The 25,780-nt window shown below is 46.2% G+C and overlaps 3 protein-coding genes across 6 annotated transcripts in view; 1 reads left to right on the top strand and 2 right to left on the bottom strand.

Moving 5' to 3' along the window:
- The window catches only part of METTL1 (methyltransferase 1, tRNA methylguanosine), a 1,067,043-nt gene that overhangs the window by 539,660 nt on the left and 501,603 nt on the right, over positions 1–25,780 (bottom strand). The window lies entirely within an intron of this gene.
- On the top strand, positions 1,253–15,865 carry TMEM106C (transmembrane protein 106C). Its single transcript, XM_060252365.1, has 8 exons — positions 1,253–1,376; positions 2,352–2,575; positions 4,115–4,178; positions 8,808–8,967; positions 9,297–9,437; positions 9,558–9,607; positions 12,241–12,294; positions 14,403–15,865. The coding sequence occupies exons 2-8, from the start codon at positions 2,392–2,394 to the stop codon at positions 14,551–14,553; spliced, it is 804 nt and encodes a 267-aa protein (XP_060108348.1). The 5' UTR covers positions 1,253–1,376; positions 2,352–2,391; the 3' UTR covers positions 14,554–15,865.
- The window catches only part of AGAP2 (ArfGAP with GTPase domain, ankyrin repeat and PH domain 2), a 175,657-nt gene continuing 170,847 nt past the window's right edge, over positions 20,971–25,780 (bottom strand). For all 4 annotated transcript variants that reach the window (XM_060252252.1, XM_060252251.1, XM_060252249.1 and 1 more), the window contains one exon: positions 20,971–23,978. In XM_060252252.1, the coding sequence (XP_060108235.1) occupies positions 23,772–23,978 (207 nt within the window). In that variant the 3' untranslated portion in view covers positions 20,971–23,771. The remainder of the gene's footprint in view (positions 23,979–25,780) is intronic.

The raw sequence follows: 25,780 nt of genomic DNA on the forward strand, positions 1-25,780 counted from the left end.
TTTGACAGCAAGATAAGCTTCCAATGTGAATTTTAAATATCAGAATAACCATATCTGCCATCTTGCAAAATGGCAGCTATAAGAAAGATGTCCCAAAATTGGAATGTCTACCCAAGAAAATTTTAAAGCTGTAGTGTCCTGAAACACCTCCTCCCTTTCCCCTCCCAGAGAAAGATGCTAAAGTTCAAAGAATATGCTGTTAAGGGGGGTGGCTAAACTTGGGGGGAACTGAGAAAGAGTCCTGTGTCTCATCCCATTCTTACTGCTCAGCCTGAAGCTTAATTTTAGCCCTGTACAGTAAACACATGTGCATCTGTTCATAAGACACAGCTCATATGTGTTTCTTTTAAAAATAAAACTGATACCTGGATAAAATATGGCTTGTAAAATTGTTTATTCAGTGCTACACACATTGAATGCTGTGTGAAAATTGCTCATAGGACATACACATCTACAAATGTAACATCTTAAATGTAAATGTTACTACTGTGTATGTGTGTTTATGTGTAGGTGTATAGATTTTTGTTTATTTACATTATTTTAGTTAATTTATATTCCACCCTTTCCCTATATAAATGTCTAATGTAAATATATAAGGAAGTGGGTTCTGAGAAGAAATGCCTTCTCCAATCCAGCCAACAGGGTGGCGGGGGCTTCAAGAGCCACACCATATGTGTGAAAGAGCTGCATCTGGCTCCCGAGCCATCGTTTGGCCACCCCTGGTCCAGTAGCACTTTAGAGATCAGACCCAACAAGGTTTTCAGGATATAAGCTTTCCAGCATCAGAATTCCTTTGCTGTACCAAAAATTTTGTTTGTCTCTAATGCTACTGGACTGGAATCTAGCTATTTGACAGAAGGTTCCAAAACTGGGATAACCCCCATGTAGCATAGACCATTCTAACCCACCCCCCCATCCTGCTGACTCCCGCTTCAGTAAGGGAGTCAAGGGGAAGCAGGAGTTAAAGGCAGAGGTGTCACACTCCTTCAGCCGAATGGGGGATTCTTTCCCATTAGAAGAAGAAGAAATTGGATTTATATCTAAAAGACACACAAAAACAAACCCGAGAGCATTTATTTAAAAAAAACACAAAAACTGTCCCCCTAGATGTGGCCGCGAGAACTCACGGGACACACGCGCACGTCGTCGCCCGGCGCGAGCCACTCGGTGAGCACCAGGTGTCTAAACACTCACTTCGCCTGCGCACTACAGAAAACCCGCCCTCCAGATAAAGGTAGAGGCGTGCATCCGAGGGAGGCTCGGCTTAGCCTGGGTAACGCCCCCTCTTGTTGACGCCCGCGCTGTTATAGCGACGCCAAGACTCCTGCAGAAATCCTGGGGAGCTTGGCTCAATGGGGTTGCTTTGGTTGATGCCGGTGAGTGATGAGGGGGCACTCTCTGAAAGCTAGGGACGGTTGTTTTGCTGAAAAGTGGAGTGGGGTCGTGGGATGACTTCTGCTAAGGTCGACCATCGGTCTGTATTGTCCACTCTATATTGTTGACTCCTGATTTATTGTGTGGCTCTCGAAGCCCCCCAGCACCCCATTGGCCAGCTTGGAGAAGGCATATCTCTCTTTAAATCACTTTGCCAAGCCAGCTCATGGCTTGGAGAATGCATTTAAAGTTGTTTTCCTTTCTATCTACCTACTTAACTCTGATGTTCATGTCTTGTGGGTCTCAAACTTCTGATGTTTATTCTGTGGCTCTTTCATTAAGCAAATTTGGCCACCCCCTGTACTACTAGCAGGTTGAAATGCAAGTGTAAGCCAGCCTTCCTGCATGCATTTAAAGCTGCCTTATAGGTTTTCCACCTGCAGACACCAACAGAGGCAGAGGACTGAGAAATTCTTTAAGAGGCACATGTGAACTTAAAAGTTGCTTTAAATGTTTCTGTGTTTGGTTGAGTTGGCAGGGGGGACAGACAATGGCAAGAATATGTAGCTGAAGATCAGAAAGTGAAGCTTGGACATCAGATTCAGCTTCCTGAAGCTCTTAGCTTCTTATGTTGGACGGGGTGAATCTTGTTTCTAATCCTTATGGCTAAAAAATAAAGTTTGCAAACTTATGGGTAATACCTACTAAAATCACTGGCTTTTGAACTGAACCAGATTTCCAGTAGCTAGTAACTGAGTTTTGGTGAACAGTAACTTGGCCCCTTCCCCATCCAGAGCCAGAATAAATTAAAATAAATGGTGCAGATTTGTACAGTCCTCAGAATTCTTTCTCTTGGTGCAGGACTTTTGGCTTTTTAAAGCTTAAGATAGGCACACACATCACTGATGTCAAGCAGGAACCAATTGGGGCAGGGGTTCTTACTTTTGGGTTATTTTTTTGTGTTGCTTGCTCTGCAGTTGCAGGAGATGTGAGTTCCTCTTTCTCCGAGCTGTTTTCATGGGGTCTTGGCAGTCTCTGAGGTCTAGTTCCCCCTCCCCTAAGTGGCCAGCAGAAGAGGAGGATGACTTTCTGAATGGCAGGGATCGGGAGGAAGACATCGCCAAATTCCCTTATGTGGAATTCACTGGGCGGGACAGCATCACCTGCCCCTCTTGCCAGGGCAGTGGCTACATCCCTACAGGTAAAGTAATCAGTGTAGCATTTGTCTGGCTCCTTCATCTTGGTGAGATGTATTAATTTATGTTAATTTCTATTCCTCCCTATCCCGCAACAGGCTCAGGGTGGATTATAGCAAGTTTAAACAAGTAACAATGAACAATAAAAATTAACAATAAATTTAACAGTTATAACAATTAAACAAATGTACTCGGTTTCAGGTGGAGCCCAGCTAATCAGGCCGTAATACAAATAGAGCTGGAACTGATGATATCTCAGTAGGCCAGATAGAAGGTGGGATGCTGCAGCAAAGGAGGCTAGACTTGATGTACTATGGGCATCTGGCCTGGTGGAACAGCTCCATTTTTCAGGCCCTATGAAAAGCTGGTAGATCGGGTAGGACCCTAATCTCTAACAGAAGCATGTTCCACTAGACTGGAACCATGGTAGAGAAAGCTGTGGCCTTAGATGAGGCAAGACAGACATCCTTCAGGCTGGGAACAACCAGCAGATAGTGATTAACTGAATGTAAAGTCCTTTGGGGCAAATATGGAGAATATGTGTGTGTATGGGGGAGAGTTAAGATCCAGACTGTGCATGATACTTGAAGTTAGTAATGTGAATTGGGGAGGTACATGGTGGGGGGAGGGAAAATATCTGGATCTGTGCTATAGTGCTAGGTTTTTTAAAACTCCCTCAACGATCACTACTTTAAATCCTGATGGAGGAAGAGAACCACAATACAACTATATGTGATCTATTATATTTCATCTCACACCACAGTTAGGTACCTATTGCCACTGTAAATGCAGTTACATTTTTAAAAACACTAGCAGTTCTGCAGTGAGTGAGTGGGTGGAAGGAAGGGGAAAATGTCAGGCGTAACATTCCTCTCTTTCACCACTAGGGCGTTTAAAAAAAATTGGCAGTGGATTTATTGCTATAGCAGCATTACACTATAGGCATATTACTATAGCATAATAATGCTATAGCAATAAAGGCAATAATGCTATAGCAGTATGCCTGCTACCAATTTTTTAAAGTATGAGGGGTGAGGGGAAATGGTGCCAGATGGGGAGGCAGGTGCAGAGATTTGCACTTTCCCATCCCCACAGTTTCCAAACCCCTTCAAGTACTGTTTTCCTGAAAGACTGTATCAAAGCAAGTTTAGCAAAACATGCATTGAAGCAAGAGATACATGGAATGTGGACAACTGGCAGGTAATATCATGTGGAAGACACTCCCCCACCCCCCAGAAAAGTCCCCATAACATCACTGCAGTTTCCAGTTGGGGAACAGAGAGCAAAATGGATTTTCATCATCATCCTCTCCTCCCTTTGATCATCACAACAGCCCCATGAGGTAGGTTAGGCTGAGAGTCTGGGACAGGCCCAAAGCAAGTTTCCATAGCAGAGAAGGGATTCAGACTTCAGGTCTTGCAGATCCTATTTTTAACACTCTAATTACTATACTACACAGGCTCCTAACAATAACAAAACTGACCTACAACACTGAGAGCCTCTGAAACTGGCAGTTTATGTTTTTTTTCTCTCTCTTTCCTTAGAGCAAGTTAATGAACTGGTGGCTCTAATACCCTATCATGACCAGAGGTTAAAACCTCGGAGGACGTAAGTACAAAAGAAACATTTCTATACAATTCCATTACCAGACACGTCTTTACACTTTACAGACGTGTGAGTGCTATGGGGGAGAAGAGCAGGGTGGGTATAAGTGAATAAAATAAAACTGAAGAAATGAAAAACGAAACAAATATCTTGCGGAAAAGAGACCCGCATCATCTGTAGTCACCAACAAGTAGAAGTATCCTGAAATCCTTCCTAAATTCTCTGTAGAGGCCTACCAAACCAATAAAAAACCCCATTAGTTTGTTATATAATATGTAATATGCTATGGGAACATTAGCAATTCTAGTGTAGAGTCTTAAACCTGTTCCTAAATATATACAGACATGTGGGCTCTGCGGAATAGGACTTTTCTTGCTGAACTTTGCTATGCCCCCTGTTAAAACTTCATTCCTTGGGTGGGGTCAGCAGGCTTTCTCCAACAGCACCGGGGGCAAAGCTGGGGTCTGCACAGAGAGGGAGGAATTGGCAGAAGTTTATTTGATTTACTGTATTTATACTCAGCCTTTCAAGCTGATGCTCAAAGCAGATCACACAGGGTAAATCCATAACAGTCTGTATGAAGAGATACCTGTTCAGCACAGTGCAGGAGACATCGAATGAGCAATGTACTAGCACTACAGAAATATGAATGACAGAGTAGGCACAGCACAGAGTGCAGTAGATATAATGGAAAAAATGGTATTACGTCAGTAGAAAACAATGAAACAACAGCATAATGTACTGGCAAGGTAATGTGGGTCCCACGAGAGATTTCCCTGTCAGTAATATGTGCCATAAATTGATGTGCCGTATCCACAGTGGTACAGTCCCTTTCCCTTTATAAAATGCCTTCCTGAACTATTGTGTTACAATAAAAAGGTAAATAAAAAGGTAAAGTGCAAGCACCGAGTCGTTACTGGCCCATGGGGTGATATCACATCATGATGTTTTCTTGGCAGACTTTTTGTCATAGGGTGGTTTGCCATTGCCTTCCCCAATCATCAATGCTTTATCCCCAGCAAACTGGGTACTCATTTTACCAACCTCAGAAGGACGGAAGGCTGAGTCAACCTTGAGCAGGCTACTTGAACCCAGCTTCCACCGGGATTGAACTCATGTCATGAGCAGAGCTTGGACTGCAGCCCTGCAGCTTACCACTCTGTGCCACGGGGCTCCATATTATGTTACAGTGTAGCCTTATTATCTATAGACAAGCTCTCCTGAGCAACTCCATTTTACATGATTTGTGGAATAACAGGAACCGGGTGGAGAGGGTAGGGCATTCCTGACTACCTCAGGCAGGCTGTTTGTTCCACAAGGAGGAGGCCATGACAGAGAAAGCACGTGGTTGACCTTGCTCATTTGCAGGATGGCACCTGCAAAAGACCCTGAACAGGTGAGTTGAGCCATCATTGTGGCACATAGGAGGGCAGAGGGTCTGAAGCCATGCAGGGCTTTGCATAGGAAAGGCAGTACCTTGAACTGAACTGAGTAGTTGATGAATAGCCAATGGCATGATGGCCTCAGAATGGGTATAATGTGCATCCCCTCTCTCGCTCCTGATGATAGCCAGGCTGCAGTGTTCTGTACTCAATGGATTCTCTGGGTTGACTTCAAGAACAGACCCACATGGAGTGCAATGCATTAGTGTAATCTCAGTGTTAACCCTGGCATAGTTCCAGGTGGTTAGATCAGCTGAATCAAGGTTGAGGGCCATTTTCCTGTATTGACAAAGTTGGAAAGAAAGCTTCTTCTTTTTTTGCAGTTTTGTTTCTAGCTTTTCCAGCAGTAATGCTGGATTCAGTACAATGCCTAGACTCTTAACCAAGTCAGCAAGGAGTAGCTGAACTTCATCAAAAGTACACTGTCCTTCAAGGCTTCAGCCTTCCAAATGAACTTTATTTCTATCCTATCAAGATTCAGTTTCAGGGTTGGTTTTTTTTGTCTCTTAGCTATTTAGCCACAGCTATAAGGCAGTGGTTCAAAACTTTCAAGATCTCAAGAGAGAGTGAGAGCTGGGTGTCATAGATCATTGACACCCAGTTCCAGAGCTATAAATAATTTATCCTAAAGCCTTTAAATAGAGGTTGAATAGTAAAAGGTGGGGGAGAGTGGGTAGGACTGTGCCCTCTGGAACCCCACAAGACAAGTTTCACACTGACATCTGGTCTCCCATAGGGATTCTTTGAGACTGGTCTTTAAGGAATGATTTAAATCATTTAAAAGCACATCCCCCTACTTCTGGTTCTAAATGGTTTAGATGACGTGATCAGCTTGATCGAAGGCTACATACAAATCTGTTTTTGACTGTATATTATTCTATTGTTGGATTTTAACTGTTTTTATTATGTCTGTAATCTGCCCTGAACCCCTTATGGGAAAGACGGAATATAAATCTACTTAAATAAATAAATAACAAATTTAGTAGGAGCAACAAAAGACCCATGATTTTCATCTATATTCAGATGATGGTCATCAACTTAGGCTATCAGCTCCATCACTGTCCCTTAGCCTGGCCTGAAACCAAACTGAAAAGGATCCAGAGCAGATGAGTTGGTCAAGAACACTTGGAGTGGGTCTGCCACCTGCTATTTCATTTTCCTTGCCCAGAAAGAAGATGATGAAGATACTGGATTTATATCCCGCCCTCCACTTCAAATTTCAGAGTCTCAGAGCGGCTCACAATCTCCTTTACCTTCCTCCCCCACAGCAGACACCCTGTGAGGTGGGTGGGGCTGGAGAGGGCTCTCACAGCAGCTGCCCTTTCAAGGACAACCTCTGCCAGAGCTATGGCTGGCCCAAGGCTATGCTAGCAGGTGCAAGTGGTAGAGTGGGGAATCAAACCCAGTTCTCCCAGATAAGAGTCCGCAGACTTAACCACTACACCAAACTGGCTCAGGTAGATCAAAGACAGGTTCACAACAGGCCACATCATTTTTCTGTAATGATTTTTTTAAAAAAGATAGTGGGTGGATAACTACTCATTCAAGTTGCTGAGAGAAGATAACCTGAGTCAGTGATTTATGATGGCCACCAAGGGCTCATCCATTGCTGTCCCCTCTTAATGTTGTATGGTTGGTTCCACGGCACTGTTAATAACAAACGATTACCATGTTTTCCCCTCAACCTTTTGAGGGACATGTGTATTCTATTTGGTATTACAGAGATGTTGGATTAGCTCCTTTTTTCTATTTTTCACTGGAGCCTCCCGTTGCCCTTGCTAGAAGATTGAAGCAGTCCTGCTCAGTGCTGCTGTCTACTCAAATCTACCTGGCAGTCCACACAGGAGGCTTTAAGGCCTGAATCATCATCATCATCATCTCTCACCTTCTTTAAGAGTATTTTATATCCTGCATGATGAGTTCTGGAAGTCTTGAAAGCCTCTCACTGTTTTGTATTGGTTCTCATAAGATCTTCATTATGGATTTTGGGGTTTTTTGGATTCTTGCTTTGGTAAAGTCTCTCTAAACACATTTTACTTTTAAGCAGGTGTTGTTGTTTTCAATGGAATAGCATTCTCTTGTGTTGCTTAGATAGCTTTCACCACTGACATGGAAAAGAGCTGCAGTGATGAGTTTGTAATGCAAATGAGCTTTCTGGCAAAGATGAGTTCTATCCTTCTACTTGCATTAAAAACCCAGTTGAAGAAATAATGGCTTTAAACCTCAAATGTGAAAATCCTCTTAAAGTTGCTCCTGCCCAACTGGGACTGTAATAAAAGTATCAACCTGCATTGGCCAGAAGGATTTATTCAGGGACTTTTCTACAAAGTTATGCAGTCTAGTAGATCTGGTATTGCACTATAAATGGATAATTTCAGCTGTAACTTGTCTGCCTTGGTGATCTTATTTGGGTGGATATTTTAAAAATAAAATGTCAGAGAGAGATGGTGTGTGTGCGGAAAATAACAAATTTCTGACCAGTATTTTGCATTGCACGGAGATTCATTCTGAGATTAAATCTGTTATTAGCCTCCCTGTCACTCCCCACATGTCTAAATCACTTACAAAATGGTAATAGTTTGGAATTGTGTCTCAAAAGTGTATGAGAGTGTCCCAAAGGTATGACAGTTCTTAACCAAGCAGTTCTCCAAGAGTTCATGTATGGAGCTCCCAGTGCATTTTAAAATCCTATTACCTGGTGCTTATGGCCCCAGTGCAACTGCATGCAAATTTTCCCACTGGGGCAATAACAGCTCCTGGGGACTTTCTTAGGTAGGAAAAATGGCATGGGTGGGCCAAGAAGGCAAGGTCATGCCTGGTAACTCTTGGGAGCTTCATCTGTGCTGTGACGTCACTTCCTGGGAAAATCTGGAAGTGACATTCGGTAGCTGTAGGAATTGCTGGAAACTCTATGGTAAAATAATAGTTTCTGGTGCTTATTGGAACTACCCAGTGTTCTGCATTTCTCTGGAAGTGATGTCACTGCAAAGATGCTACCAACTTTTTAATTTTTGCTCCTGTTGCTTCTTGAGTGGTAGTAGGGAGGGCTGGTGGGGGCCCACCATAGCAGGGGACCTGGCAGCCCTAGGATAGGTTGGATGAGAGCATCCCCCTAGGTTAGACCATGAATGTTAGCAGGAGGTCATCACACAAAAGAAACTGTCTGAACTTTTAATCTGGTCTGTTGCAGGAAATTCTACGTCTTGATGTCGGTGCTGCTTTGCCTCCTGGTTTCTGGGCTTGTGGTCTTCTTCCTCTTTCCACATTCGGTCGTTGTGAAGGACAATGGCATCAAAGTGGTTAGGGTGCGGTTTGACCGAAAGAATTCCCTCGTTATCCTCACCATCATGGTAACTCACAATTATATGTATACTGAATTTTGTCTTCTCCAATTAGCTGTAGAAGCTTCTCCGTTCCTGTAGCTGTTTTTCTTTTCTTTTCTTTTTCTTTTTCCTCTGTGTGTGTGCACCTGAAAGTTATGGCAGCCTCTTGTGACTGACCCCCACTGGGGGCCTGGAAGGTATTCAAAGAGGAGGCTGAATAAAGAGGAGTCTGGTATTCCAAGGAGTCTTCTGTCCAAGTACTTACCAGAGTCAACCCTGCTTAGCATCTGAGATCTGACGAGATTGGGGCTGCCTGGGCTATCTAGGTCAGGGTGGCTGTTTTTCTTTTCTAACAGGCAACCCTTCGAATCAGAAACTCCAATTTCTACTCAGTGGCAGTAACCAGCTTGACCAGTCAGGTGCAATACATGAATTCTGTGGTTGGGACACACCAGATGAACAATGTTACCAGGATCCAGCCGCTGAGTGACAAGCTGGTACAACTGTTGTTTTTTTACTACTTGGAGCTGGTATCTTGCTAGGGTGGGAGGTTGGGATGTCATCTGGTTTGCCAGAAGTATGCTTATGCTTTGTCTGCAATTTTTTTCTTTCCCCAGGTGAATTTCACAGTAAAGTCCAAAATGGGTGGACCTTCTTTTTATGCATAGTAAGAAATCATTGACACTTAAGTTTGCATGAATTAGAGCTGAGCTCTACAACCTTTGCCCAAGAAAGCTGCTATCTCCTCCTGCTAGGAAGACATCCAGGGCTGAAACCAGTGGTGGTGCAGTGAGGACAGCGCCCCCTTTCAAATTTGCAGCACCTCCACCCTAGTCTTTCCCCAGTTGTCCCTTTACCAATCAGTTTAAAACTGCACCGGCACTGTGCCAGCTGGAACCTTCTTTCCTTCAGTTATTTGGCTGGGAGGGAGTCTAGGTAGTGTTGCCAGCCTCCAGGTGGGGCCTGGAGATCTCCCACTTTTACACTTGATCTCCAGCTGGCAGAGATCAGCTTCCCTGGAGAAAATGGCTGCTTTGAAGGGTGGACTCTATGGGCATTGTACCATGCAGAGGCCCCTCCCCTCCCCAAACCCCACCCTCTCCCAGCTCCACCCCCCAAGTCTCCAGGTATTTTCCAACACAGATCTGGCAACCATAAGTCTGAGGTGCATGCTGCTGCCTTCTGCTTCCTCTCTCCTCCTCCCCAGATAAGTACCTGGACTTGCAGGGCTCCCTGGAGGCCTGGCGTCTTGCTGCCCACTGCCCTGCCTCACACAAGCCCTGGACTTCCCTTTCCTCCTTGCACAGGCAAGCTCAGTGACACTGACAAGCATTTCTGTTTACCCCTTCGGGGCTGAGTGGGGGCTGCGCCCTGGGATGCTCTTCTTCCCTAGCCCACTCTAATTGCCTGCAGTCATAGCCTCCCACAGGAGGGGGGAAGGTGGGCAGAGGAACCAATGCAGTTTCTTTTGCTTTTGATTTTTGCAGCTGCTTCTAGGGGTGTTTGGAAGTGAGGGGTGGAAAGAGGCAGCTTTGCAAACTCCACATCTGTGTGCGTGGCTTCTCAGTGTTTTGTAAGGAGCTTTGGCAAAGCGCTTCGTAGGTTTTCATTCTCAGTAATGTAATTTAAATTAAATCTAATTTTGATTTATTCATTAATTGTTATTAAATTAGTGCCCCCCTCCCGAGAAAAAAATCCTGCTTACAGCCCTGCAGACATAATTTCCCTTAGGTAGAGTTTCACCTTTAAGTCCGCTGGAGAACAACAGCAGGCAGGACCTCTTGATATACAATGGCAAATGTACAGCAAGTTGCAACTGGCTTACAGTGACCACAGCATGGGCTTTTGCAGGCACATGAGAGAAGCAGAGGTATGGTGTTGGCCTTACCTACCTCTGCAGAGTCTTCCTTGGTGGTCTCTCATCCAATTACTGTCCCTGCTTAGCTTTTGAGTTCCAAGGAGACTGGGCTGCACCATCTTGTGCCCTCTCAAGGCCATGAAAAGAATACACGTAATTAGTACCTTTGCTCTCTAAACTTCTAGCAGAGAGGCCTGGCCTGCAACATTGCCTTTTACAAAGCAAAATAAAAATATCTTGATTTGAGTGCCAAAGCATAATTTTTCTGGCCCTGGCACAAATTTGTAGCATATATATCATAAGTAAACCTGCTTCTGAAATGGACCAGTTTTGCTTCTTGCCAACCAATGTATTGACCCTGATTAAATGCTCCTCTTTGGCCCTTCTGCTGTTTTAATTCTTGTCATTTCTCTCTTCTCCTTTTGTTCCCTCCCTGCCACTTGAGAAGACTAGTATGGGCATAAGGGGAAGGAAGAAAAGCAGACAAGGGAGCTTGGGCCTGCACCAATCCCCTGATTGGTTTCCCAAGGTCTCTGCTGATTTTGAGGGACATTGACCTTTTCTGTGGCAAGGGCTGATCCAGGACCTAAAATTGGTTCAGTATAGAGCAGGAGACTCACTGAGCTGATAACCCCCGAGCCAAACACAATCTATACCAGCCATCTGCAGAGGTCCATGAGGGCACCATATTCTTCTTACCTTTTGGCTGCCAGCTTGTGACCCCAAAACTGGGAGCTGTTGAGCATCTGAGAGGCAATTATACATGGATGAACTCCATTTAGTGCGGCCCAAGTTGGACAGGCCTTTAGGGATTTGGATGATTTCTGTGTGTTGCACAGCAATCACAACCAGCCCATATTCTGGGACTGATTGTCTAAAAATGGTGAGTTCTGCCTGTTTATATTTGTGAGAATTGGCTTTAATGGTTTAGCACACAAAATTTTGTTGCTAGATTTCCTTATTGAAAAGCTTTGAAGCCCCAGAGCAACAAAGATCTATGACCTTCAGCTGTGAGACCCAGTTTGGTGTAGTGGTTAAGAGTGGCAGGCTCTAATCTGGGAGAACTGGGCTTGATTCCCCACTCCTCTGCATAAGGACAGCTGTGTGACCTTGGGTCAGTCCCAGCTCTCTTAGAGCTGTCCTCTGAAGACCAGTTGCTGTCAGAACTCTCTCAACTCCACTTATGTCACAGGATGTCTGTTGTGGGGAGAGGAAGGGAAGGAGAGTGTAAGCTGCTCTGAGACTCCTTTGGGTAATGAAGGGTGGTGTATAAAACCAACTCTTCTCTGAAAAACAAAGCAAAACCATCCATATCGGGGCCATATTTTACAAGATGGCTACCTGTTGGGATTCCATTGAGCATCTAACCTTTCACACGTTTGTCTACCAAAGATGTTTTAACAGTTCTTGACCATTTCTCTCTCTGCCTTGGTGTCTTCTAGCTTCTTTTGCACGTTATCCAGAATCAGAGTGCACAACATTGTGATTTTCATGAGGTGGGTATTTTGTATGTACAGCTGGGCCTTAAACAGACTGGAGGACAACGTATTTCAATGCTGGTTTGAATCTCCAACTAGACACTGATGGGTGGTCTAGTGTAAGGGGGTGGGGCTAAGAAAGCTTTGTGACCGCTGACGGGCTATCAGGTTATGTAGGTGTTGAAAGTCATAATCCATGGCTATGATTTTAAAAAAAATGTTCCCAGGAAATCCACATTCTGTACCATGGAAAAACTGTGCTAAGTGCAGTCAGGGCTTTTTTGGGGCAAGAACACACAGGAACGTAGTTCTGGCTGACTTGGCATCAGTGCTGTGGCCTAATATGCAAGTGAGTTCCTGCTGGGCTTTTTCTGCAAAAAAAGCCCTGAGTATAGTTTGTGCAGATCTTAAATTTGGGCTCATGACTTCTGGTTTTTCCAGTCATGGGATGGGCAATGGTAGAGAAGAAACTGCACTCCATCAACTTTATTCATCAAGCTTTATTCAGCTGCCCCTCTAGCTTCTGAAAGCTCACTTACATTCAAGCATCCCTTCAGAACAGCCAGAACCTGGCTTTGTTGCAGCCTAAAAAGCTGAGTTTCTGAAGGAAGCTGCTTTTGTACTTCCGTGGAATTGGCACTCGTGCACAGCCCTGAGCAGAGTCCATTGATGCCTCATTCCTTTGTAGAATAATGATTTATCTTTTAACTCCCCTCTCCCCCATACACTGGGAAGCAGGGCACTGCATCATCTAGCAAAAAAGACATTCTGACTTCCCTACCCCCTAGCATGCAGAGGGGCTCCGTGCTAGGGCTGGAATGCCTTTTTTGCTAGACGATGCAGTGCCCTGCTTCCCAGTATAGATGTGCGTGTATCTAAACTACCAATTTTTTGTGCATGGGTAGATTGTCACAGATGTCCCTTTTTGTGGGGCTGGACAGACCAGGATCTAGGAAGCCGCCAAACTATCCAGTTACCTCAGTGGCCAGCCTTTAGACCACCAGAAAAGAGGCAGAATCCATTAACAGGGTTGCCCTCCTATAGATTAAAAAATATGTGAAACACTGCATTCTTTTTGCGGTGTTTATTATAAAACATATATATGAAGTCAGTAACAAGTTTTAAGGAACCAGGATAGAAAATACAGCAGATTCTTTGGCATCATTTCAGGCTCTTGCTTGCAGGGCTGTGCCCAGGCCTTGATCCACCACTCTACTAAGTGTTTGCTTCTTGAGGTGTTTCCATGGGCCTTGAGTTCCGATCTCCTTGGGTGTTTTCGCACTTACCTTTTACTGGCGCGACGACCCTCCTCACGCCGGCGGATCTGCAGTGATTTCGCACTAGAAGCGCCGGCGCAGCCCATTGCGCCGGCTACTTCCGTCGCTAAGCCAGCGCAAACGGAAACCGCCAAGAAGCTGGAAAACGTTTGCGCTGGCTTAGCGACGGAAGTAGCCGGCGCAATGGGCTGCGCCGGCGCTTCTAGTGCGAAATCACTGCAGATCCGCCGGCGTGAGGAGGGTCGTCGCGCCAGTAAAACGTAAGTGCGAAAACACCCCTTGTGAACGGCTCTTTGAGCCTCGAGCAGCCGCCTCATTTCCATTGCCCATCCCTGCTGCAAAGCTCCGTGTTGCAATGCAAACAAGGATCTGGCTGTGTCCACAGATCAGCCGCCTGTGCTTTTGAATTCAAGCCTCTTAGCACTTAAATTGGAGACAGGTTAGCTATGCACAAAACCTAATTTTGGGTGATACCACACCGCCTTTCATTGTAAGTCTATTGAAATAATACTTCCATTCTTCTGCTGAGGCATTTGTTGAAGAAGAACATATGCCTTTTACCCTTTCAAAGAAAGCTTTCCTGTAAGGAGTTTTCTTTTGTTTCTAAAGTATTCCTCTCATCTCTTAAATTGTGAGGTTTTTATAGAAAGACATGATGGACCACCCAATATGCATAACCTGCTAATCTTGCAAGCGTGGGGCAATGGGTGTGATAACAGAAGCTTCATCAACCAGGCAGAGGTTAACATTGAAAGTGGATTGAATTTAGCTTGAGGAATGATAGTTCAGTCCCCTACCCCCACTTCCCCCCCTCTCTTGACCCTTTCCGTCCTTCCTTCCACCCTTCAGGACTTCTGTGAAGATCTCCTACCTCGGCCAAGTAACTCAGAGTTCTTTGGAGACATATCATTATATTGACTGTGGTGCAAATTTCACGACTGCTTCCGGGCCTGAGCCCCCGCCAGCAACTCCAGAAGATGTACCCCCCAAAAAAGAGTAGTGTGAAGAAGCTAACAGTTCTTCAGTGACTCTAGCAAGCTGGCTTCTTCCATTGAATGGCCATAGAGCTGCTCTGCTCATGATGGCGCCATAGTTTCATAGAAGGAAAAAGAGATAGTGCTGCATAAGCGTATAGCTCTTCTTCTGCCTGGTTGTGTGGGGCCAGGTTCTTCTTGGCTCTTCTCTTGACCTTGTCAACACAGAAGGTTTTCTAGCTTGTTATTGGGTTATTAGTTGGTGTTGCTTCTGAAGGCCACCCTGTTGAGTGTCTTGACTTTGGGAAACCAAGAAAATCTGTATCTGCTTTATCCTTTTGTCTCTGGAGTGAAATAACTCCAGGGAAGACTGTTCCCAACTTGCCTTTTGCAACAGAAGGAATAGATATCCTTAATTTGAATGGGAGGAACTCTCAAACTGACCTCTTGAGTGCTGGTTTTATGATTTTTGCTAGTAAAGCATAACAAAGAGCAGTCAATTGAGAATATCTTTAGAGTGAACCCAATAGAAACAAATTTTTGCAATGGGACAACTCTTATGCTGGGGAGTGGGGATGGTAATTCTTATAAACAGAATGGGAATCTTCATAGGAAGACTGTCTAAGGTAGCTTTAACCCTTTTTCGTGGTATGCTGTTCACAAGTTCTTTCTAAATGTAGGGTTCTATGGGAATGCTGTTGATCTAGAGAGTGTCCCTTTCTCTGTTATCTGCTTTTGGTTCTTTAGGAACTAGCTCTAGAGAAGGACAGAGTCTTGGTAATGGGGAAACTTATGAACAATTTTAGTGTTTTACCTGTTGCCTTGACCCACCAGTAACTACTTGATGGAAGGGCTTCCAACAGCGGAGCATGATTTTCTTCTCTCTTCCTGCTGCATCCTGAACTATCCCCTGAAAATGCTGCACCTGAGATATGAGGGACCCCCCCCTCAAGAATGACATGGGTGTTGGAGGTCCGAAGGAGCGAGAATTCATGAAAACGGCTTCCCTTCCATCACTGGAAATATTAGGCAGGATCCCATCCCTTGTGGCTGGTTCAGCTAGCTAGCCTATTTATTTTAAGAGGATGAGGGAAGAGACTTTATATTTCCCGTAAAGAAAGCTGTGTATCCTCTATGAGTAGCTGTGTACATGGATTTCCTTTTCCCTCAGGAATGCAGCTGGGCTAAGTTCACCTACAGCTGCAGCAGAATCCTCAAGAGGGCAGTAGTTGTTGACACTCTGCATTTTGTAGATGTATATTTAAATGACAGTTCAGTTCCTAAAATAAAGGGCTGGCTCCTAAGCACTGCGAGTGGTGCAGTACTCACAGAATGGAACTTCCCCGTCTCTCCGTTCCTGTGTTGCTCCTGAAATACATCTTCTGGGGGTTGTTGGATCCTTGGGAACAGTGCTAGGTGCAAAACAGGAGGTCTGCAGAGGGCAGAGCAGGCCCTAGACTGTCTGGCACCCTGGTGCGCTCACAGCCACCCACACCACGGCACTGATAGTGTCACCAGGTCACATGGGGTGCTGTTTGGCACCCCCAGACCGGTGCCCTAGGCAGTGGCCTAGTTTGCCTAGTGGCAGGGCTGGCTTTGGCAGTGGGAAGGGGGAAATCAATGGGAATCTGGCCCTGGTAGAAGTGACCTTTATGTAGAGAAAGGCTTACAGTTATAATCAGTGTTCCCTCTAAGCTGAGTTAGTGTGAGCTAGCTCATGGTTTTTTAGCCCCTGGCTCACGCATTTTTGTACTGAACATATGAAGCTGCCTTATACTGAATCAGACCCTCGGTCCATCAAAGTCAGTATTGTCTTCTCAGACTGGCAGCGGCTCTCCAGGGTCTCAAGCTGAGGTTTTTCACACCTATTTGCCTGGACCCTTTTTTGGAGATGCCAGGGATTGAACCTGGGACCTTCTGCATCCCAAGCAGATGCTCTACCACTGAGCCACCATCCCTCCCTGAGCCACTGGCACAGGAAAAGTGGCCTCAGAGCGATTTATGCAGTAGCTCTCAACTTTAATGTCAGAAGCTCACAAAGCAGAGTTTTTGCTCATTTCCACAGCTTAGAGGGGAGTATTGGTTACAATCCAATGCAGACTTACTGCAGTCTCTGCCCCAGTGGTTTGAATGGTCTTAGAGTGGAGTAGGTCTGCATCTTGCTGTGAATAAAACTGTGTAGGTTTAACAGTCCAATCCACTTTGTTAAGTGATTTGAAGGGCCATTGATTCAATGAGAAAATGAGGTAATGCAGATGCTTAATGTCCCCGTTTAGAAGCAACAGGACATAGATGTGTTAAGCTTTTGGCGTGTGGCCTTAATTAGGAGTTCATCCACCTACAGCAGGGGTATCCAACCCTTTTGGGCCTGTGGGCACATTTGGAATTGAGACAGCATGGAAGGTGCAGCACAAAAGGGTTGTCGTGGGAGGCGGAGCCAGTCACAAAATGGCTGCCACAGCAGCTTATTTTTCAGTCGCCCAGTAAGATCCTTACGGCGTGGTGGCAGCTGCTGCCAAAGCAATGTTTCTCAAAATCTGCACAGCCAATCAAATCTCAGAGAAGCCTTGCTGCACAAAGCCACAGCTACTTTCTCAAAACACTTGGTGGGTGCCACATTAGGGAGCCCAGAGCTACGTGCTTTCATCATAGAAAGAAGCACCGGTTTTCTTTGAAGAAGAAATGGCTGATGTTTCTCAACTTTCTTCCCAGGAGTGCAGGGATGTGTATGGACAGCCCCCTGCTCTCTTCTTCGTCTTCCCGGCAACCCTTTCAGGCTATGTCAAGCCAGGAGGAAATCAATGGAGAAGAGCCCTGTGGTGCAGAGTAGTAAGCTGCAGTACTGCAGTCCAAGCTCTGCTTACAACCTGAGTTCGATCCCAGCGGAAGCCAGGTTCAGGTAGCCGGCTCAAGGTTAACTCAGCCTTCCATCCTTCCAGCTTGCTGGGGGTAAAGTGTAGATGACTGGGGAAGGCAATAGCAAACCACCCTGTAAAAAGTCTGCCATGAAAACATTGTGGAGTCATCCCATGGGTCGGTAACCACTTGGTGTTTGCACGGGGGACTACCTTTACCTTTTCTTTTTTTAAAGTCAGTGGAGTGAGCTTCAAGGTGCAGTGGGCATTTGAACCAATATCTCTCTGATCTTAATCAGACATTTCGCCCACTGCAGCAGCTGGGCTCATTATCACCAAAAGCAACTGAACCTGGTATGGGAGGGGGTATCCAACCACTATGGAGCAGCCCCTCCCCCACTGTATACAGCCCCCTAGGCTCATGGAATTTGGTTTTAAACCCCACAGAAGCTGTCTTAGCAAGTCAGGCTACTGTAACTCTTTAGCCTGTGTACTTAAGATTGCCAACTGAGTAGCAAAAAAAGTATATTTTGTGCAACCCCCTCCAACCAAATGAACACAGCTCTTGGCATGAACCCACCTTGAACTTGCATCCCTTTGCTCCTTAACTCTATAATTTGAGTAATTTTTAGTGTAGGGTGAACACAGTGGCCTTGATTATAGAAAGTTTTTTCCTCCTCGTTTTGAAATGCGAACGTGAGCTTTCTGCAGTAAACCCTTGCTGTGAAAGGCAGTGGTGGTTCTGGGGTATTCTCAGCAGGCAATGCCTTCCCTTCTGGCATGGCTGTTTGTGTTGGTTGGCTCAAAGTGCTTTTTATGAGGCATTGATTTCAGAGGGAGAGACTGAAGTGCGTTCCTTTAGCTTTCTTCTATTGAAGTAAGCAGGACTGAAAAGTACATGGTGGTCCATGTTTGCTGACAGGCATTTAGGAAGGCAAAACAGGTTCTTGCAGAACACTTGAGCCAGTGTCTTCTACTTCACTCCCACTGAAGCCACGACAAGAAAAAAGCCATTTCACCCCCTCTCAGCACCTGGGAGTTGTTGATGTTGACTCCCCATCAGTAAAAGAAGAGTTTGTGGGTCTAAGGGCCCATTAGAAAAGATCTGCTTATGGGCCCTTATTATCTAGTATGGGCCAAGAAATTTGAACCAATATCCCCTTTCCCTATTTGTGCTCTCCCCCCAATTCATCACAATGAGACACTCCCTGTGGTGATTAGGGAGGTGTGTACAGAACTTCCCAAGCCAAACATGTACTTTAACTGCTTTTTTGGGGTAATTCTGTGAATTTGCAAAACAGCAAAAAAAAAATATGGAATGCGCTGGAATTATGGGAGGGAAAAATCTTTTTAAAAAAATGAAGTCGAATAGGAGATCTTTCTTGAGGTCTGGAGATGTTTTTAGAACAAATGGAACTATAGTTTCAGGGAAACCAAGGCCACGTCCCTTAAAGACAAACAAGTTCAAAAGGGCCTGTTTTTACAGATCCTCAATACTGGTCCTTCATTTCTTATAAGGGGAATGGGATTTTTCCAGGGTTCTGGATCAGATGTTTTAAGAAAAGTAGTGTCAAAACTGCAGGGAACAAAGACCCCTTTCCCCTAAAGATCCCAAAGTTTGAATGATATTATATAAGGCTTCTCCCCTGAACAAGATACCCCCAGCCACCCTGGTCACCATTGTTTCCCATTGGGGGTCTGTAGTGTTTGTAGAACAGAATGGCTGATGCCACCTTGTTCTTGGTCCATAAAATTGGACTTTTTTTTGTCTAATCCCATTAAAACTCAAGGCAGGGGTCTTTCAGAAAGAAGGGAAGACTTCATACTCTGCAATTTTGCTTCTGTTTCCCTACAAACACTTGCTCTAGACCCCTGGGAAAATATCCCCTACTTCTTATAAGAAGCAACAGATCAGGATGAGCAGGGGGTACCTGTTCAAGCGTTTGTAAAATCAGACCCCTTTGTCCAATCCCAGTTTAATTTAGGAGGTCATTGGGAAAGAGGAGTCTTAGTTCCCTGCAAATCTGATGCCATGTGATCTAAAACTCACTAGCTCCAGAATGATTCCTTATCACCCCATAGGAAAAAACAGGCACATACATCTGGAGGCAATGCCTGAAAAGTAACACAAACCAGTATAGGGATACCTGAAAATTCAGGCATCCCATGTCTGATTTTTTTTTTCAAATGCACCTGGCCATGAACTATTTTTCCTCACATGTTCTGTTTGCCCATGAAAACACAAGAAGACCCAGTTTGGTGTAGTGGTTAAGTGTGTAGACTCTAATCTGGGAAGACTGGGTTTGATTCCCTATTCCTCCACATGCAACTGCTGGTATAACCTTGGGTCAGTTATAACTCAGAGCTGTCCCTCAAGAGCAGTTCTCTCTGAGCTCTCTCAGCCTCACCTACCTCACAGGTTGTCTGTTGAAGGGAGGAGGGGGGACTATAAGCTGCTCTGAGACTCTTGAGCGAAGGGCTGGGTATAAATCCAATCTCTTCTTATGCAGAATCAGGCCATAGGTTCACTCAGGCCAGTTGTCTGATTGTATAGTCTACTGAGACTGGCAGCTATTCTCCCAGATACAAGTGGAGGCCTTTTTTGCATCACCTACTACCTGATCCTTTTAACTGCAGGTGATGGGTATAGAACCTGGGACCTTCTGCATGCCAAGCAGATATTCTTCCACTGAGCCGAAGCCCCTCCCCAAAGGCTGTAAAACCAACCCATTCTCTGGGTGAAGGCCTCCAGCAAGGGAGAGCTCACTGCCACCTAGTTAATTGATTTCATTGTTAGTCTCCCTCAGCTGCTTCCATATGGAAACAATTCTCCACATGGCTGCTGCAAACCCAAAGCCAGTCAGTAACAGTGGAGCATCCACAATTCCCTTCATTTTTCTTGCCTCAGCCTTTGATGGCTGCCACTTTCTCCTCAGCCAGGGCGTAAAAAAATTATCTATTCTATTGTGGATTTATAAGGACCATTCTATTGTGGATTTATAAGGAGAAAATGTTTTTGCTGACAATGCTCACAGAAAGAAATGCTGAAAACAAGGCAAGGCAAAGCCAAACCTCCTCGTGGAAAAGTCTCTTCTAATGTCCAGCCCCAAAACCCTTTTGTAACTACCGGACCATAACACATGATCCAGCAAAGTGTGGATCCCCCTCAGTCTTGCCCCGACCTGAATAGCCCAAGCAAGCCCCATCTCATCACATCTCAGAAGCTAAGCAGGTGCTTAGTACTTGGATGGGAGCCTTCCAAGGAATACCAGGGCTGAAATGCAGAGGCAGGGAATAGCAAGCCACCTCTCCGAAACATCCAAGCCCAATTACCAGTTGTCAGAAGTCAGCCATGACTTCCATACTCCCCTCATCATCTCTCCTCCAGGCTAAACGCACCTGGCTCCTTGTACGACTTGTTTTCCAGATAATCTGACCATCTTCATTGTCCTCCTCTGAACCCATTCCAGCGTCTGTGCCTTCTCCCCACCGCCCCCCTTGTCATCCATGGACCAAGGCAACTGAGGAGCTCCATTCCCTCTCTGGGAACTCCTTGACAGGAAAGCAAATCCAGACAACAGTCACAAGAAGGAATAACCAGTCATTGTTATTACATCTTCTTACATTGTCACATACTTACAAATTACAATCCAAGAGATTACAACGGCTGCACAGGGCCGGCGAGATCAGCTCTGGCACACCTCCACACCTCCCCCATCCCGCCGTTCCTGGGAGGCGTGACATCCCATTGCCCGCTCTGGTTCCGGGGCTCGCGCAAGAGGTTCTCCAAGCTCCCAGAAACTTGTGCCGAACTGCCGGTCCCCAACAGTGTAAATTACATTCAGTCTTCGAGACCTAATGCCCCCTTTCCGTCCCGCAAGCCCCAGGCTCTAGTCTTCAAGGCAGTGTGGCCCAAAGGCGGGGAGAAGAGCTTTGAGGCCCAGGTGCAGGGCAGCCCCTCTCTCTGCTTCCTGCCTTTTCGCGTCATTGGGCCCTTTTCCGTCTCCACCTCGAGGCTAGAAGGGGGTACAGGTCTCGTGCAACACCATTGCCAATACATTCATGAGCTTGTTCAGGTTCAGAAGGACAGAGGGGAGGGGGCCTAGGGACAAGGGGAACTGATGTGGCTTGGGGGGGCTTGTGCCTCTTGCCCGCAAGCTAAGCTCCAGTGGGTATAAACACCAGAGGCCTGAGGGGGGGAAAAAGGCAGGCTGGATTAAGAAGTGAGTACTACGGGCCGGCCGGCCCAACCACAGGGATGGCTGATTCAGGCCGACTGCTCATACCCCACCCAGATTCCCCCATGCCGGGGAGGGGAGGGGGAGTTCATTGCATTACCCTGATCACAGATTTGAAATAAAGCCTGAGACCACGTCACTCACAACCACATGGACACCTCTGCCACAGTGAGGGACACGAGGCCTGTAAACACTTGCACCAGGAGAGCTGCCAAACCAGAGAGGAAAAAAAACAAAAGAGACCGAGAAAGAAGGTTTTCCTTTTCCTTTGTCCAGCTCTCAAAATGAAGCAATAAATTAAAAACAAAGGAAGAAATAGTAGTCAGAAAGGGGCTTTTTACAAAGGAACCCTAGAAAAAGGAGTCTTGTTTTAAAAGCCAGGGCCTGTGGTGGCTTTGTAAGGACTCTACTCCAAGCTTTGGCTGGGTGCTCAGCATCCAAACGCTGCCCTGCTAATCTCTCAGAGTTGTTCAGGGTCTCCCTTGCTACGTGGGGAAGGGGTGTGTGTGTGTGTGTGTGTGTGTTGGGGGTGTCCCCTTGTGGGCTGGCAGAGGAATGCGTTGTTTCAGCTTTTAGCTGCCTCTTGGAACTGCTTGAAAGGGGAGGGGGGATGAAGAACAAGGAGACAGGAAGAGGCACCCTGGAGCCTTTAGGAATCACATATATATATATACTTTTTCAGTGCAAGGATCAGGTCCAGGAGCCTGAGAAGAGCTGGAGGGAGGAACGTGCTTCAGTGCAGTTTGAATCGGGAGTGGGTGTGGTGGTGCCTGTCCTCAGGATGCCTGAAGGATAACTGAGACAATGAATTCAACCCTACCCCAGGGGGAAGACCATTTGGTCCTGGCTTAGAACACACAGAAGCCCCAATTGTCCCCAGGCAGTAGTGGAGCATCTTTTCCTGATGGCCTGTGCTATAGCCTTGTGAAATTTTGGTCAACTAAAATGTGCCACGATACAGGGAATCCAGAGCACTCTCCCCCTTATGTTTTTTTTTTTTAAATCACAACCACCCTCCAGAAGCAGATGTGGAGCCTTGTTTTGCTTCCCAAGAAGAACAGGTGGCTGATGCCAAAAAGGGATTCTCCAAACTTCCCTCCTCCCTGCAAAGGCTGCTGATCTGCCGCGGTACCTTCTCAACCCTATGTTGTAGAAGAGCTCTTTCAACTGTGGATGTGGGACGGGAAGGAAGCGCCTCAAGGGCAGGGGGCTCAGCTCAGAATTTCAACTAGTCCCTCGTCCTGCCGCTACCTCATTTTCCCTTCCCCTCCTTGGGCAGGGATGGAATGAAGTGGGGGATTTTCCCTCCAAGTTATAGATATGCCTTTGCTTCTGGAAGATGGGAAATCTCGAGAGAGAGAGAAAGCTGATCACTGCGAGTGTTCTTGCAGCGTTTGATAAGCTCTGCACCCCGAATACTGAGATACTGAGGAAGGCGGCTTGATTAAGGGGTGTGGGGGAGAGAGACTGTTCACTTAAACCAGATCAACGGCAGGAACATTTCCTCTCTAACCTTTGGCCCCTCCTGCTCCTTCTTGGTCCCTTTTAGCACCCCCCCCCCGCCCTTGTCGCTTCTATGCCCACTGGTTAGTTGAGCAGGGTCACTTAACCACTCCAATAACACTGATTACATTCCACCTTCAAAGCTTGTTACAAACACAGAAAGAAAGGGAAAAAAAAGTCCCCACATCACCACTTGCCCCTTTCATCCCCAAAGGTCCCCATTTAACTGGGAGGAGGGCAAAACAGTCCTAGGCCCTGATCCTTCACTCCAAGTGCTGGGCTAACATTTCGCTGTGGTAGTTCCCTGCAGGTTGCAACCGCTTGCCTGTAGAGATGGCCGTTGCCCTGGAGACCAGCAGAGCAGCCCCAACAGAGGGAGCCCAAGACCTGGCGTAATAAGGGAGAGTTATGAGCCACAGAGGCAGTCCTAGTGCGGCCGCCTGTGCCAAGCACAGCTGTTGCAGAAGGGCTCGGGGAAGAGGGTGGCAGCCACCACATCCTGTGTGTGACAGGAAGTCATGAGCCAAGGCTCCTTGGCACGAAGCCCAAATGCCAGAAGGGAGTGTAGGTCTCCATAGGGAGAGGAGGCATCAGTTGCTGCGCCCCTGTTGGCACCACTGGGATGGGGAAGACACTCCTTCCAGCATGCTACACCAGCGCAGTCCGGGCCTCGGTCCTTCCCACGCTGGCACTGCTGCTTTTCCGGCGCAGGCTGGGGGTGGGGATAGTGCTGTAGCCTTCATTTGGGCAACCGTGTTGCAAGAGGATGTCAATGCACTCCTGGCTCCCCGATCGGCGGGCATAGAAGAGCGCTGTGTGCCCCACGGCATCTCGGGCCTTCACGTCGGAACCATACTGTGGAAGGAAGAACAGGTGTTAGGAAGGCTGTGAAAGGGATTCTATGCATTCCCAAACAAGGCCTATCTGGGAGCTGGAAAACTGGTCCTTCAGAGGTGATTGAGCATGTGACACCAGCCACCCACTGTGCCTCCCTAGACAGGATTCCCCCAGCCCCTTTTTATATTCTTCTCCAATTTGCAATAGTTAATTGAAGACACTTTCAGTCCTCTGGTTCTCCCAGAGATGTATGTACTTATTTAATTAGGTTTTTTATGTTGCTTTTCTGGGAACCTTGTCCAAGGTGGCTTACACATTAAAATATATAAAATCTAGCATTAAAAAAATCCCCAGCCAAGCATAAAAACAGACCACAAGTAGCTTACAAAGACAATTCCCAGGGTAAACGAGTATTTAAAAATCAGCCTTTGATAAAAAGACTGGGTGAACAAAGATTTTGGCTTGGTGTCTAAAAGAAAGCAATGCAAGTTGCCAGGGTGAGTCTCAAGAGAAAGGGCATTCTACAAGCAAGGTCCCACTACTGAAAAAGCCCTGTCTCTGATTACCATCCACCTCACCTCTGAAAAGGGCATAGAAAGCAGGGAATATGAGGCAAATCTTCATTGGTCGGTCGGACAATATTGGAGGATGCCACCTAGGGCTTGTCATATCTTGCTACACCTTTTCTCAGCCGTATCAACACAGCCTACCAAGCAAAGCTGGAAAGTATAGATTAATTCTTTCCTCAAAACTTCCATCCCTACCAATCCATTACCAATACCCACTTGTGATCAATGCTATTATTTAGTTACTGGTCCACACACAGCAGCCACTGTCAGAGTTCCCTCAGTGGCAATCTAGCCTCTTAGCTACTGCAGCAAAATGGTGGCAATTCCTTGTTCAGCTCTACCCTTGTTCAGCTCCCACTACTCTATGCTAGAGCATCTGCTTTGTACACAGAATGACCCAATATCCCCTTCCTGGCATCTCCAGGTAAAAGGATTAGGTCATATGTGATGTGAAAGATTTCTGCCTGAGACCCTGGAAAGCCATTGCCTGCCATAACAGACAGTATTGTCCTTGATATGCCAAGGGTTTGACTGAGGATAAGGCAGCTTCCTGGGTTCACTTCGTAGTAGACCATTCCCATTGTGACAAGGCCTGCATTAAAGGCACATCTGTGCTAGTCTGTTCTCCTACTCTGGCTTTAAACATTCAGAACTGGAGCATGGAGAAGATATGCTTGGTTAAGCAGGAACGACATGGCATTGGACAATCCACTGCTATGAACTGTCGATGATGTTGCAAATTAGTAGTTGTAGGTTTTCCGGGCTGCATGGCTGCAGTCTTGGCATAGCCAGTACCTGATGTTTCGCCAGCAGCTGTGACTGGCATCCTCAGCGGTATAACACAGAAAGGTAGAGTTCTCTCTGTGTCAAAGTTCCTCTCACTTTGACACAGAGAGAACTCTAGCCTTCTGTGTTATGCCTCTGAGGATGCCGGTCACAGCTGCTGGCAAAATGTCAGGTACTACTATGCCAAGACCACGGCCATACAGCCTGGAAAATCCACAGGAACTAATGAACTCTGGCTGTGAAAGCCTTCAACAACATATTGATGTTGCAAATGCTTATGTGTACTGATCGGCTATGGGTGAGTTTATCCAGTGAGGTGAGGCAAACAGCTGTTCTGAACGGCCACTTCAAGGTTGGGAACACAGCACAAGTTCCCTCTCCCTATGCACTATTCCAAATTATACTCCACAGTCCCAAGAACGTAAACTTCAGCCAGGCACCCCCAATGCTATCTGCTTGCCAGGA

Source organism: Heteronotia binoei, chromosome 13 (genome assembly GCF_032191835.1).
Source record: "Heteronotia binoei isolate CCM8104 ecotype False Entrance Well chromosome 13, APGP_CSIRO_Hbin_v1, whole genome shotgun sequence".
In the NCBI taxonomy this organism is placed as follows: Eukaryota; Metazoa; Chordata; class Lepidosauria; order Squamata; family Gekkonidae; genus Heteronotia; species Heteronotia binoei.